This window comes from Rhipicephalus microplus, chromosome 5 (genome assembly GCF_043290135.1).
Source record: "Rhipicephalus microplus isolate Deutch F79 chromosome 5, USDA_Rmic, whole genome shotgun sequence".
Classification (NCBI taxonomy): domain Eukaryota; kingdom Metazoa; phylum Arthropoda; class Arachnida; order Ixodida; family Ixodidae; genus Rhipicephalus; species Rhipicephalus microplus.
Window position 1 is genome coordinate 214,085,955 of NC_134704.1, and position 16,087 is coordinate 214,102,041.

The 16,087-nt window shown below is 44.3% G+C and overlaps 1 protein-coding gene across 2 annotated transcripts in view; it reads left to right on the plus strand.

Moving 5' to 3' along the window:
- Positions 1 to 16,087, plus strand: part of LOC119173528 (dnaJ homolog subfamily C member 2) — a 301,565-nt gene that overhangs the window by 69,129 nt on the left and 216,349 nt on the right. For both annotated transcript variants that reach the window (XM_075896473.1, XM_037424336.2), the window contains exons 3-6: positions 10 to 85; positions 2,032 to 2,130; positions 6,460 to 6,604; positions 10,765 to 10,845. In XM_075896473.1, coding sequence (XP_075752588.1) covers positions 10 to 85; positions 2,032 to 2,130; positions 6,460 to 6,604; positions 10,765 to 10,845 — 401 coding nt within the window. The remainder of the gene's footprint in view (positions 1 to 9; positions 86 to 2,031; positions 2,131 to 6,459; positions 6,605 to 10,764; positions 10,846 to 16,087) is intronic.

Genomic DNA, 16,087 nt, shown 5'->3' on the forward strand with positions numbered 1-16,087 from the left:
CATGTGCAGTCTCAAGACCATTACCGGGTGCTCGGTCTGCAGTTGAAACGACATGCTGCCACCGAACATGACATCAAGAAGGCCTGTAAGAATTGCTTTTTTACAGCTCTTGTGGGCTACAAATGGGAAAGAAAAGTTATTTTGTTAGTTTTCTTAGTTTGTTTATGCTGATGCTTGCTACAAAACACACTGTTATGGAAGAGTCATAGCGCTTGGGGCTTCTGAAGTTTACAGTAATCTTTTTTGTCTTTCAGAACATTGGAAACTATAAGAAATTCTGTTTCGTTGTCTTTTTTTTTAGATTACTGTGTATCTGTTATTTTAGTGCCATAGTATTGCGATATTTAGAAAGAAAAATGGCTGCATATGACTGTATGTCAACTATATGGCTGTAAATTGAAGTGTGTTGTTTGTTAATTCATGATATTGCCTTTTTTGAAAACACTTGAGGTACACTTGATGGAAGTTCAATTTCTGGGCAAATAAATCGCAGCATAAACGTTTCTGGCAACTGTGCTCTTTAGTTCCTTAGAACGTCAATAAAGTTTGTTGACTGACTGACAGACCTCAGTGCCAGGTATATGCAGTGTTGCATAGTCAAAATGTTTATGCCTAAATGAATGGAAATATACCAGCTATTATCGATTCATCCTTTCAACTGAATGGGCTCAATATTTCTGTACTGGCTACGATAACTTTTTCTGACAGCACTGTAGAAGCTACAGAACCAAAGTACATGTTTGCTACCATGCCCAAAAAAAGTACTCAAGTTTACTAGTAATTTTCTCATTTGCCTTGCTATGCTGAATGCATCTTTATTCATTATCAGACTGAAACAACTGCGGGAAGTTGTCTGTAAAATACAGTTATTTTTACATGGTGAGAATGTTTTTCTTTTCATTTCATTTTTTTATACAGATCCATCTTTTCAGCCCACCCGTTTTCCAAGAAAACAAAGTGTCTGTGACACCACTGTGTGGCCGCAAACGTGCTGCTTAGTTCTCTAAGAAAAATTTACTCGTAACAGGACATTGAAACGTGCACTGAACAATCAATGTTTTTTTATTTATAATTTTCTTGTATTTCTTTGTCTAAACGCGTTAACGATGTTAGCAGGCAAAGCCAATATCAGCCGCAAGCTGCCGTATTACTTTCAGAGCAACACGAAAACCCCCGTAGCCTTCACTCTATTGTCAGGATAAGTTCTCGCCAAGCAAAACCCTGTGCTTACCTAAGGGGAACAGCTTTCATTTGTTTAAATGTAGCTGCCATTTAAAGGGTGCAGTGGTGAAGTTCTCAGTTCAAATAATGTCAGGATCGCTTAATATTTTTTAAGTGACCAGATGCAAGGAAGAAGGATGAACTGCTGTCCTTCGAGCACTTAAAGCTTCACCGCAAGCAGTGAAGGCAACAAATTGTAATGTTATATGAAGTTCGACTGGCAGTTATAACTCTTTCGGATCCGATCTCACGCTACTGCATAGAACGCTGGTTTAAGTGCAGCCACTCCAGAGGCACTCTTTGCATGTTCTGTTCATGTTGAGAGTGAAGCACGTAGAAAGGCCCATGAGCCGTCAGCTGACGGCTGCCGAGATAGCGAGATAATGCGTGTGCCAGTGCTGACTGTGCTTGTAAAAATAAAGGTCGCAGTTGCAGCTCAAGGGACCCCCCTCGCATCGTTCCACGCTCGTTAAAGATGAGCACAGTGTTTGCCTTCTACTTGAGCATTCGACCACCAGTCTAACAGGTGGGGGAATCTTGTCACATGCGCCTCTGAGCGATGGAGATGAGCCGGCTCGTTTGATTTCTGGCTCAGCCGGGTTCATCACCCCTGCTCGCGCGCTATCATTCGCTGGTAGAACATAAGATGCGCTGGGGGGATCTAATCGTTTTGGACTTTACACACCACTTGATGCCGATGCTGATGGCAGCAGTGACAGTAAAAACCGGTCGAAACTATTCATATAATTGCTACCTCAATAATATTCAATGCTCGCTTCACGTGCAAATCGCTTGCTGTGGTGGCGGCAGACCGGCGCAAGGTGTTGCTTCACCATCCGGACAAGAGGCGCACAGCGGGCGAGCAGGTGAGGGACCTGGAGCGTGACTACTTCTCCTGCATCACCAGGGGTGAGTGGGTTTTATTAAACTATTTATTTGTGATAACCATCTCGCAAGGGTATTACATAGCAAGGGATACACACGCATGCACAAAAAAGAAGCAGAATAACACGAGCATTGCGGAACGTTACACAAAAGCTTAGTCACGTTATCGACAACATGAAATTAATGTGTTTTTAGAGCAGAAACATAACTCAATAGAGAAGTGTATTTATTGATTGAATCTGCTTTACCCAAAGAGAGATGTACATAAGGTATGTAGAAGAAATAATAAGAGAAAGAAAACAGACAACTATTTGTAGCACAAAGCCCCAGCCATTCATTTGTTCTAGTCTCTGTGGCTACATGCTACAAATGGGTGAGACTGTTTTCACAGCAAATCTGTGCAGTTCGGTGCCTCACCTCGATGATGTAGGCACCATTTTCTTTTTTCTTTCTCTCTCTCTCTCTCTCCCTTGCGGCACAGTGGTCACCCTTTTCATTTCCTTTTTTTTTTCTCCTTATCTCCCTCTCTCAGTTTGCCGGTGTAAGCGCCGTTTGTTTGGGACATGCGTTCAGTGCCTGCATCATGTTTTGTTTGCCTGGTTTGTGGCATGTATTGTCTTGTTCAGCTTGTGGCCGTAGGTGAGATGCAACGATGCATGAGCATTCTGACTGACACATTGTGATTGAAAACTACGTCCAAGGGTTACGTCATAGTGAAGACTACTATTACCATGGCAATCTTAAGTCAGACGATGAGCTCAAGCTTTTCAGGAGCTCTCTGGATTCCGTCAACGAGAGGCATGCTGTGCGGACATCAAACTACCTGAACTAGTCATCTAAATGTAAGGACGTATTTATTTCTTCTAAATGTGTTGTTTAGCGCTTTGATTTAGCGTTCAGAAATTCAGCAGTCTTTTTAACCAGGGACTTCAATACAGTTTGGTTTGCTTTACTCTTGTTGAGTTGGGCCTTGGGACTTTATTATGATATGACAAAAAGCTCAGTGGTGACACATCAGCATTTCATATGCAGAGGTCAGCATCAGGCCTTACTCTAGACGCCTAAGTCGCACTTCTAGCAGGACGACGGTAGCACACACGGCTCTGTTTTGACATGGAGTATAGCCCACCTATTATCTCATGTTGCATACGATTGCTTTGTTAATGTTCAAAGAAAAAAATGCACAGATGCATACAAAACAAGCGACCAAGCGCAGTTGTTCCTAGAATTCAAAGCATTATGTAAAGAGCAGAGGGGCATACTCCTTAGTTTTTTTAGAGTCGCGATTTGCCTACATATGCACATATAATTATGACTGCAAGCAAAAAATAACTGTTCCAATTATGTTAATTAGAACTTCTGAAGTTCGGGTCATGTTTCGGTTACCAAGCAACACTCCACTCAAATCAAAATAAATCAGTGCCAGGAAAACTCTGAACCGTTAACCAGAATAATGATAACTCGATTTTCAGAAAAGTGAAATTTTTGTAGTGTTGCTCTAAGCCTAACGGAAAATTTATCATTCTGCCGGGTTGAGTACCTTGTCGAAATTGCTACAGTGTTTTTGAATGCTAAATCAAAGCTCATAGTGACGCATTATGAACCGATCAATACATCCTTAAATTGAGATGACTTGTTCGGATTTCTTGATGTTTGCATAGCATACCTGTCGTTGACAGAAGCCAAGGACCTCCATGATGATGTAACCCTTGGAGGTACTTTTCAATTACATTCTGTTGGTCAGAAGGCTTGTGCATCATTGCATTGCACTTCGCCACGAGCGAAACAAAACAACGCATGCTGCATGCTTTCCACACGCACACCGTGAAGAAATCGTGCTTGTGTTGCGAAACCAAGAGAGAGAGTCTTACAAGAAAAAGAAAATGAGGAGAGTGACCACTTCGTCGCAATGGAGCGAGAAAAAAAAAATTGGAAAGGTGCCTACGTCACCGAGGTGAGGCCCTGATCGTCACAAACATACTGATACAAATAGTTAGCATATGTATACCACAACTACTAGTAATGTCAGATTCGCTAGATCGAACCATTTTCTTGCAACAGTCTAACATGTGAATATTGTCTGGCATACTACATTGACCACAGTAAGATCAGAGTGCAATATATCGTGCTATCCTCATTTAACCTCGTCACACAAGGCAGTTGCGATGGTGGCTTTGCGTTCATTCCAGCCTCATAGTAAAAGATAGGTATTTATTTTGCTTTGTGTAATTATTCGTCTCAGCCTCATTCTAAGATCGCTTCACTTGGCCAACTTTTAGGCGCTGAGCTTCTTAGGCTTGAGCCATGTCCGGCGGCGTTGCTCGATGATGATGAACAAGCGCATTGCAGACCACACGTTCTCTTTCTGCCATCCTGGCAAAGCACATGCAAGGTACCCACTATTTATCATGGAGACAATGCTTATGACGATGGAGAGCAAAAGCACATTGCCGACCACACATTCTCTTTCTACCATCGTGGCACAGCACATGCAAGGTACCCACTATTTGTCATGACGATGATGCTGGTAACGATGGAGAGCAAGCACATTCTAGACCACGCATTCTTTTTCCGCCATCCTAGCACAGCACATGCAAGGTACCCACTATACACCCTGATGATGGCAATGACGATGATGATCACATGCAACGATTGGCTTGGGCGCTATATGGCATCTCGATATGCTCTACGATGTATTTTGCTTGGCTGGAAACAATTAACAACCACCAGGAGAACGTGCACAGACTTCGTCATCGCCAGCTTCAGGCTAGATTTGATACCTCAATGCAGTAATAAAGAAACTATAACAAGATTTACAACTCAGTACAAGATACCATTTATGACCAATAAGCATTTCTGTCATGAACTTTATCTAGGGAGCGCTTGTGAAGGATCTATTTGAGAGAGACACAAGAGAGACTGGCTTGTGGCAAACCGAACACACTTTATTACATCGAACAACGGCAAAGGAAGCCGAAAATCGAAAACTTTTGCGAGCACACAAAATTACTCCAGTAACACAGTAACACTCAAAACTTATAAATATCTTATAAATAAAAACAATATCGCAATAATCAACAACAACAATCCACTTACATGGGCAAACCAAAACTGGTTGTAGCTTAGTTGCAATCCATTGCTAGCCTTAGCTGCTAATCCTAAGCCAATATGGTGTCAACAATGGAACATTCGTACAGTTTGTCGCGTTGCAACTCGTTGCCCTTTGCGGTGTCAACGCTTTGCGAGTCCTCCGTCGTTGACGGGCTACTCTACTTCTTACAGTCGCCATCAGTTGAACTCGCCGCACGTACCGCTCTTCCTTATCGCCGGTGTTCCGGTCTTTGTCTCAATCTTCGGCCTCTCTAGGCCCTGTTCGTCAGGGACTCTCCCGCTGACGCGTCCACTCGGCCGACTGGTGCGGGGGCTGCTCCTTTCTTAATGCGATGTGGGGAAGTTGCAAATCTACCAGGAACTGCTGTGTAAGGGTGCGGCAAGTCTGGGCAGCCTCACTCGGGACCATCTACCAAGGTCGATGGGAACTACCCGAGCTCTTCGTGTCGACATCCTCAAAACCGCGCGGTCTTGCTACTCCCATCGCCATGGTGATCGTTTCCCACGCCTTTGCAGCTCGGTATCCCAACACATAGTGCCAACTCATCCTTAGGGTTTTTTATATCTGGGCTTGGGTTGCGTGCCATGAGCTTTTCTCCGACTCCTCTCTTGCGTTGACGAGGCTGGTGTGTGTGCACTCGAATGACTCTCCTCTCCTCGTGCACTTTCGCCGCGCTTCCGCATTCGGCACGCGTCTCTCGCGTCTCCTTTACGCATCACAATTGCATGTAACTGTACACTGCTTTGAAAAATCTGTAAACAGGGGTTGTGTCAAGCCGACATTTCGGCTAGCGGACTTCTCTTCCTCAAGACTAGAACAAAACTCATACAATTGATTACAGCAACCCGTCTCCCCCGCTCTCTCACACCCACATATCCAATGTTGTGCTTCCTTCTCCTTTGTTAAGATGGAGGAGAAGGGTATGAAGCGTAGACACGCTAGTGCTAAAAAAATCTGTTCTGTTCTAGCCTTGAGGAACACAATTGTTGAAATGTTGGCCTGAGTACACAATCCCCGTTTACGGATTTTTCATCACAAGCTTCCATCTTCCCCTTCCTACCGTTTTTTGTACACCGCTTTGTGATTCATTTACATGTGTGAGCAGTCAATATGACGGGTGATTTATGATCACACTGGATGATACCACTGCTTCGTCCACTCATCATGATTAACTTTGTTGATAATTTCTCATTTTTAAAATCTCTTGATCGTTTGTTGGCACTTTTTTTTTTCCTTTCCAGCATACGAAATTCTGGGCAACCCTGTTCGGCGGCGCTCCTACGACAGCGTGGACCCTGAATTTGATGACGACATTCCAGCGAATTGTGCAGAATCACGGAACAATTTTTTTGCCATATTTGGGCCAGTGTTCGAGGCAAATGGAAGGTGAGGCTTGGCAGCTTTCAGTGATCAACGGTGCAGGCTCATATCAGGGGTGGCTTAGTGATTCTGCATCATGTTGCATAAGGTCACTCAATTCCTCATAACAAATGTCATTAAGATGCAGTGAAACGGACTTATGGGCCGTTGTCCAGGAAAACAACACAGGCTCAACATAATTTTTTTTTTCATTTTCTTACTAGAACAAAGATTATTTCAGTTGAACATTCAAAAGCGAATTTTCGTTGTAGACCCTGCCAGACTTGCACAAGCGTGCATTTTTATATGAATAATCTCCATGTGCCTGAACATACAGTAAAACCTTGTTGATTCGAAGTCGCTTGGATGTGATAACTTTTCTAATTAAACGGGTTTTCGAATTAGGAGAGAATAAAAAAAAGTGGGATGTAAAGAGCTCGAAATATTTCAAAATATAATCAGGGCTGCAGTATTTTGCTGTGCTGGCTAGTTTGCGTCTCCAAAGGTCATGTTTTCCAGCAATATAAAGTCACAGTTTTGCCGCAAAAAAAGAGTAGGAACGCCGAGCCTCTCTGCTGCAATTGAAAACAAACAATCAAATAATATTGTGATCAACTGAAATGAGCGTCTGCGAAAATAAAAACATTTTTACTGCAACACAGTAGTGACACGCGGGCAGCATGTCGCCAGCACCTAGCTGCGTCAACACATCATGATGCTACCATTCGCCCAGTCTTTCTAGTAAAATGAAAAATTCAATCATGAGGAGTGAGAGGAAATTCGCGATGTTCTGGTTGGAAAACATGATCATGAAAGCTTTCGAACCAAGTTTCTGAAGTAGGTGTGGCGGGAAGAACTTCGCCAGCAGTGCAAATGCTCAAATTGCTAGAGCAGCTGGCAATCGGAGGTCCGCCGTCATTGGGAATTCCACCAGTCTGTGCCTTGTTTATATTCCCAGAAAGAATGGGTTAATCATGACGCGCTGACATTGCGATAAGCATGCGACAAGCTGCTTGCGTGTCACCACTGTGTTGCAGTGAAGCATATCTTGTTTTCTGCAGGCGCACATCTTAGTTAATCACAAGACCGTTTACTTTATATTTTGTTTTTTTTACAATTCTGATTTTTTTTGCTGGAAGTGTTGAGGCTGGAGTACTCCAGCTGCCACTCAATAGTATGGTTATAGTACATTGCCTAGTGGCTCTTAAGGAGGATCGGGAATTGGTACACTGCACCCAATTTTTTTGAAGTAACCAAACTGCTGCTGACCGCTGGTTCAAATTATCCACTCTAACTTGCATTGCAATATATGGGGATGCTAAAATACCTTGAATTAAGCTGTATTTTGAAATAACCGAGTTTGAAATAATGAGGTTTTACTGTAAATCAATTCACACATTTTTTTTACATTTGCACCTCCTCCCCTTCTAAACTATTTTACACACTTGCTGCAAACTATCCAGGCATGCATTGTTGTTTTATTCTGTGGATAGACTTTGTAGAAATGTTCAAAAATTTGTTAGAATAGGCACAAAAACAGCTCTTCTCTTCACCACAAGGCGTACGGTGAGACAGAATAGCAGGTACCAATGAAAAACAATGAGCAAAAGCACACATTTCTGTTCTAGTAACCAACAGAGATTTATGGCGCTTCCTGCATTATGTCTTTGAGGGATTTCTTCAGCAGCCTCAGAGTCGCTCAATATAGCAACATTGAAATCCCTCCTAAGGACGAAAAAAAAAAAAAAAAACGTTTTCTTGCTGATATACTGCAGGAAGTCAAATAGTGCGCCTGTAATTTTTTCCAACAGAATCTGAGAGGTAGTTTTAAAAGGTTGATGCTTGGGCAAGTTTGTGTGGGATCATCTGGAAATAAACGGTGCATCGAAAGGGGGGAGAGAAAGTGAGGATGTGCCCGTTGCCTCTGTTGTCTTGTTAGTTAACATTTTGATAATATTCTGGGCGGGTCAAGCGCGTCTGGGACATTTGGCATGGGAAACCCTATAGTTCCACATGGCAGTCGGTCGAAGCAACACATTGGGGGAATTATTTTGAACTGAAAATGGGTGGGTTACTGCTGTTAAAAGAAAAAAAAAACAATAAAAATGAGCCTGCAAAAGCGTGTATCTAGTCGAAGTCCGGAACGATAGAAGTGCGGCATTCGATCATCTCTGCAACTGAAGTCTCGCTCATACAAACGCGATGTTCTCCGAAAACGAGGCCACCAGTAATTTGGCGCATGACGTCGGTGGGGAGTGTGGGCCCTTTTTGGAGGAAACGCCACGAGCTGCTGAAGCTATAGCTGATTGTAGCGTTTGTACTTCCGAGACGGTGTCATTGTGTGATGCTTGTTCCCGATTTAGTTGCTAGGTTTATCTGTGAATGCGATGTATTCCAACTTCAACAGGGCACCTGATGTCTTTTCGCGCAAGAGCATCTTGTTGCCAAGAAGACAGTACAGGAGATGTCCGATGTGGGCAGCTTGAGAGGCAGTGCTGCCAGTGGGGTGGTTCTCTCAACTCCAATTGGCTCAGTCGATGCATTCACAGATACTGTTAGGGGCAACATTGAAAAATGAATGCAGTAGACAATTTTAATTGTTTCCGATTGAACAAAGTGATTACTAATGTGCACCAGTGTGGCAAAGTAGATTCATGTGGCAGAGAAATCACGAGACCTAGAGTTGCAATGCAGGGCCAAAGGAAGTTCAAAGAACTTTGCTTCACTTCTATACATTTGTTCACAACGCTGAATGCATTGAGAACTAGTCATATAATTGTTAAATTCCTTCATACGAAGCATACTCAATTCTCATCTCTTGTGAGCAGGGTACCTCATGTGCATTTACTTATCAGCCCGTATTTTACTCTATACCTATGTGTCTCTTATACGGGGATCTGACTGTATACATAACGGCAGAAATGTTATCAAAAAATGTAGGGGTTCTACATCGTGCTTGATTGTGAGCTGTTTCCTAAAACAGCCTATTGGGGTAGCCAAAGCTTAGCATTTATGTTGGTCGCCACCGCATGCGTTCCATACGCTACCTTCTTGGGTGCAATAGTATTGATAAAATAGCATGCACATCTAAGCTAAGGGAGCGCGGTGTGCCCAAGTCATCCGACATTGGCTTTCTTTGGGCAAAATAAAGCAGCATTCAAAGTCACTGGACTAGGAGGGGGTTTGTGCAATGTTTTTGTGTGCTCCCGTTCCGTGTGACATGTTGAACCGTCTCGAGAGATCGAAATTTTCAAATCCCTCCACTTTCTCGTAATCACATCGTGGTATGTCAAACCTATACAGTGGAACCCCTTTATAGGATTTTTTTTTAATAAGAGATTCTGGTGTAAGAGACAAATGGGTATAAGAGACCAGTGTGCCTACAGTAAAATACGGGTTTATAGAAAAATGCATACATGGTACCTTCCTTATAAAAGACATTTCGTATAAAAGACAAGAATGGCGGCCCAGAAACTGCTTCTTATGAAGGGGTTTTACTGTACAGTAGAATTGAAATTCATTTCTTGTAACCTTCGTGGCCACGTACCGGTGTGGTGTCATCCGTGCTTAGTAATCCTGATGAAAAAGCATTGATGTATGCTGATCAAAGCCAAAGGTTTCTCTTTCGAGACATTTGTCACCAGATCCTCGACTTTATAGCACTCCTGCTACTCGATTGTGATTGTCTGCACTGTCTGATTTACTCATGCACAGTTGAATGATACTAAAATGTGCACACTTGTAAATAGAGGTCATTGCAATTGCCACAGTTAACTATGCACTTGTATTTATTAAAAATAAAGAACATGCACAACAGCAGAGTCACCTGTCGTGAAGTATGCTCAGCTGTTTTCAAGTCCCGCAATGTGACATCACAAAGCTCCCACCAGTTGTAAGTGAAGACGTGGTTATGGTATGTCCTAAGGTAGCTGTTATGTGTTTTTGCAAAAATAGAACTATTTGCTCATGTTTGTGCCAGTTCCCAACTTGTTTTCAGGCTCACCTCAGAGAAAGCGATTAGACGGCCTAGATATTTTTTAAATGTGCATCAGTAGCGATATTGGAGCTCACATAACATTCCAGCTAAGTTGCTTACATTAGACACAACATAATTGCACATAGCTGGCCAGGCAGTGTTCAAGGCAAGCGTTGCTCGCCATGGAAGTACAAGACGATGGCATGTGCAGGTGGTCGACCAAGGGAAACATGCCTCCGCTTGGTGAGGAAAACTCCAGCCGGGATGAAGTGGATCGCTTTTACCATTTCTGGTGAGTTAACAGAGATTGCGTTATTAATGGTCTGTAGAGAGAGTTTTTAGCACTCCGCCAGATGTCAATATAAAAGCATTAATCTAATCAGTATAATAAGGAGTCAGCTGGCACAAGTAAAGTTTGATTGAAAGCTCTGCATGTTGTGAGGGGCAGTCATCATTGTAAGTCATTGGAAGCATTCACTGAACACTAAAAGGGAATCATCTTACTGTTGTGCTTGTAGGAGACACAGTGAGATTGCATTGTGGAACTTCGATTATCATATTTACTCGCATAATTTGCGCACTTTTTTTTTGCGATTTCGGGGCTCCGAGAAGGGGGTGCGCAAATTACGCGGGAATTTCGCGAGCGCATAGAAAATGATGTGCAACGGTCCTAACGCTTGTTGTATATGCAATAAAGAAAAGAAATAAATTGGAGCACGATCAAAGTATACTTGTTTATTTAGCAGAATTTTCTCGTACTTTAACTAGTCAGATGCGGTCACGGGCGGTCTAGTCGGAACCTCTGATAGAAAGGTCTGATTGAGAATAGTCATCGTGGCCACTGTCACCACCCTCCCAAAACGCATCTCCCTCGGTGCTGTCCAGCGTTTTTGAATGTTCTTGACAATGCTGGAAGAAACTAGGTCCCATGACATGGCAATACTGGAGGACCTAAGTATTCGCACATAATTGAAAAGGCCTCCTTCAGCAGCAGGAAACTTGCATTAGCAAGTGCGCACTCTTTTGCTTCCTCCCGTACCGATCACGCTGATCGTCACACGTTGTAGCAACTTCACGCTAAAGGGCTTGGCAGTGGCACAATTCCTGTTTTCTTCAGCAAACTTCATAACAGTGAGCTTAAATTTTTCCGTATGTATAATTACTATAGCCTTTCACAAGGGAACAGTGAAAAAGTTATAGACCATCTCCCCAAAAGGAACCATGATGGGATGCAAAGCAGCAGCAGTGCGCATGGCGTTGACCCGGCTGAAACGGACATTGACACGGGTGCTGGAAGAACGGTTTGAAGTGAAACTCGGTGTAATTTACTAGAGTTAACGTTTGTTTGAAACGCAAAGACAGGAGAGGTGTGTTGGGTTTCATGTAAGTTTCATTACAAATAAATGATCTGAAAGAGTGTGTCCACTCGACGTACGGTCGAGCGTTGCAGGCGGTGGAGAGGGTGAAGCGAGAGAGAAGCGTATTGCGAGCGGGCGGAGGAGCAGCACCACCTAGGTGTGTTGGTAGGAGCTGGCAGCTGCCATGAGTGAGGGAGATAGTGACGTCAACGCACAGCTGCGACTTGACATACTTGGAACCGTTTCAGCTACTGTGGCGAGAGGAATGCGGTGTGGCGCGTTAGCTAGGAGACGCGGATAGCGTTACACAGGCTAGTCAATGAGCTGATTCTTATCTAAAACTTGATGGAGATATGGTGAAACATAAACTTCGAAAATCAGTCGAACGTGCGTTGCAGTGCGAATGCTGAGAACGAGGGGAACAGTTGGCATGACAGGCCCAACAGGCCCTCGCACGCCTCCGGTGCCGAAAGTTGTTCCTGCCGAGACGAGAGAGTGCATTTTCAGAGAATTAGAGAGCGAGAGATAGAGGGGTGCAAATGCTTCAGCAGTTCCAGTGACCCCGTCAACAGGTTTGAGTGTTCGTTCATGGTGTTTTAGGGATCCTAGTTCGTGAAAAGTCCTAAAAAAAAACAGAACTTTGCATGTGCAGCCCGTTTGACTGCGTTCGAGTAATCGGCGGGGACCCGCAGGGGCGCCTGCGCAAGTAGGCGTTTGGTGTGTAGCGACACCATGGATCCGAGCTAATGGGGGAGTTTCTACTCCATCCCACGCCTAGCCGTGCGTGGCTTTGCCGTGTCCGGGGAAAAGGGGATCCTGGGGGTTGAGCCGACGCTGCGTGATTGGACCTTTAAGGCCCCCCGGCAGAGGCAACACACCCCTTTGGCCCCGGCTTCACGTAGACGGCACCCCTGGGCTGACCCACCCAGGGGAAATCGGCAGTCGCCTTTTCCTATCTCTCTCTCCCTACATCTTCATCTTTATCTCTCACTATTTATCTGTCCTGTCTTCTACTTTCTTCTGTTTACTTCCAATTTTCCTGGTGGCAAGGGTTAACCTTGTGTAATTTAATTACTCAACCTTGAGTAGTTATATTTGGTTATAGTGGCAATGTACGGCTGGCGTCTGCAGCCTTATGCTATTAAGTGCTTCAGCGTCCCCTGGTTGGACTCCATGGTGGGTGGTCGCCATTGCTGCCAAAAAAAAGTACACTACTATGGGAACACCTGAATTTCCCCGTCTTCTAGATCGTCTTCCGCTTAAGAGAGGACGCACCGATGAAATATCAATTTTCAGCCAACCCACACAATGCTTTCCAAAATTCCATGTAGTGCACAGCGAAAACCCAACAAAACAAGCCAGAGCCATATCTCCATTTCTTGTTTCTAAATCTCTGACTGAGCTCTTTGGCCCAGGATACAAAGTTACAAAGATGGCTAGTGGAGACCTTCTCCTTGAGCTGCCTGAAAAACACCACTATGAAAAACTTGGCACTCTCGTAGCATTTGGTAATATCCCAGTATCCGTTTCACCTCATAGATCAATGAACACCTCACGCAGAGTTGTTTCAGAAGCAGACCTTCTTGAAATGTCTGAACAGGAACTGCTTGAAGGGTGGAAAGAGCAAAATGTCACGGATGTGAAACGAATCGTCATCAGACGCGATAACAAAGAAATACCTACCAAACATTTAATACTCACTTTCGCATCTAGCACACTGCCTTCATCTATAGACACAGGCTACATCAAACTCTCTGTCCGTCCCTACATTCCCAATCCAAGACGGTGTTATAAATGTCAACGATTTGGTCATGGCTCGCAGAACTGCCGGGGTCAGGAAACTTGTGCAAGATGTGGTAGCCGCGGCCACCCATCTGATAACTGTGTTACTACGCCTCACTGCGTGAATTGTGACGGGGAACACGCCGCGTATTCGCGTTCGTGTCCTAACTGGAAGAAAGAAAAAGAAATAATCACTCTTAAAGTCAAATAAAACACCACTTTTAAAGAAGCAAGAAGAGGAGTGTCGCCATTTTACGGCGCAACATATGCTGATGCGGCGCGTCAGGGGGCAACGCCGCACCAGCCCTCGCCACCCCTTCAGCCAGCGCAGAGCGAGCCATCGGTTGTGGCGCCTGCCCCCAAGGCGGCAGTAGTTCAGTCTACTCCGCCTCCAAGCAAATTGAGGCCGGAGACTCCAGGGTCCTCTGGTCTCAAGGCCTCACCTCACCAGGCGAGGCCTAAAATCCGAACCACCAGCTCGCATGCGCGGGCATCCAGTGCCTCTGAGGAGGCAATGGATACAACGGTACCCTTGGTACCGAAAGAGTGGCGCGCCTCCTTGGAGCGCGCCAAGAAAAATAAAAAACCAATAACGGGGCCGGACGACCGTCCTGCCACCTGAAATAACAAGCTCACTTTAACAGAGGATACTCTGTACACACAGCAGCATCTCTTCTTTTAATATGCAGACAGAAATATTACAGTGGAACATCCGAGGCCTTCTTCGAAACCTGGATGACTTACAAGAACTCCTCCATGAACACAATCCTAGAGTGCTGTGTGTACAAGAGACACACTTAAAACGAACAAATACAAACTTTTTACGTAACTATGTAATCTTCCGAAAGGATAGAGATGATGCCATGCCACCATCCGGTGGTGTAGCAGTTATAGTCAGTCAAGGTATAGCATGTACACAATTACCCCTTCAAACTTTCCTTGAGGCGGTAGCTGTCCGAGCTGTTATTCTAAATAAACTTGTCACAGTCTGCTCTTTGTACATACCTCCGCACCACCGTCTTGAAAAACTTCAATTCCAGTCTTTAATAGACGAACTACCTGAACCTTATCTGGTCCTTGGGGACCTGAACGCACATAATGGTCTGTGGGGTGACTCTCGCTGTGATGCACGAGGTCGTCTCATTGAACAATTCCTCATTTCATCAGGTGCAATAGGAAAGAGGCAACATACTATAACCTTGTCAACAAAACTTACTTTTCCATAGACCTTAGTATCGCATCTCCTTCACTTGTACAATTACTTCAGTGGAAAGTCATAAATAATCCATATGGAAGTGACCATTTCCCTTTAGTTTTGAGTACACCAATAATATATGAATGTCCTCCACTTGTTCCCAAATGGCTGGTAAACAAAGCCGACTGGGAACAATTTCAAAAGATTACCCACTTAAGTTGGACTGACATATGCAGTTTAGGCATAGATGAAGCTGTGCAGTACTTCACGGCCTTTCTAACTGACGCAGCAACCAAGTGCATTTCACAAAAATCTGGACTGCCCGGCAAACGACACGTTTCGTGGTGGAACACTGAGTGTCAGAATGCGCGAAAGGAACAGAACAGGGCATGGAGGTTGCTGCGGAACTCGCCGACAGCGGAAAACCTCGAGAGCTTTAAGAAAATAAACTCTCGAGGCAGGAGAACGCGTCAGCCGGCCAGAATAGAAAGCTGGCACAAGTTTTTATCAGGGATAAATTCATATACACAAGAGGCTAAAGTCTGGAACATGGTTCGTAGGGTAGCAGGAAGACAAGTACACTCACTCCCACTCGTAAACACACAGGGTGACAGCCTGGAAGATCAAGCGAACTTCCTCGGTGCACACTACGAGCAGGTGTCTAGCTCGTCACACTACACTGAAGCTTTCCAAAGATACAAAGCAAAGATAGAAAATCAGAAACTAGAATTCAAGTGCACAAAACACGAGGCATACAACCGACCTTTCAACTTAGCTGAGCTACAAACATCACTAAACTCTAGCAGTAATTCTGCACCAGGCTACGACCGTGTCACGTATGAAATGTTGAAAAACCTGCCGCCTAAAACGCGAAAAACTTTACTCTCTCTATACAATGCTATCTGGCTTTCTGGCACCATCCCTGCTTTCTGGAAAGAGGCTATTGTTATCCCTATTTTGAAACAGGGCAAGGACCCTTCCTCAGTTTCAAGTTATAGGCCCATTGCACTAACCAGCTGCGTTTGTAAACTTTTTGAAAAAATGATAAACCGCCGACTTTTACTATTCCTTGAAACACACAATCTGCTCGACCAATTTCAGTGTGGGTTTCGAGAGGGTAGATCCACCACCGACCATCTGGTGCGTATCGAGGCACAGATCCGAGACGCTTTCGTCCACAAACAATACTTCCTCTCAGT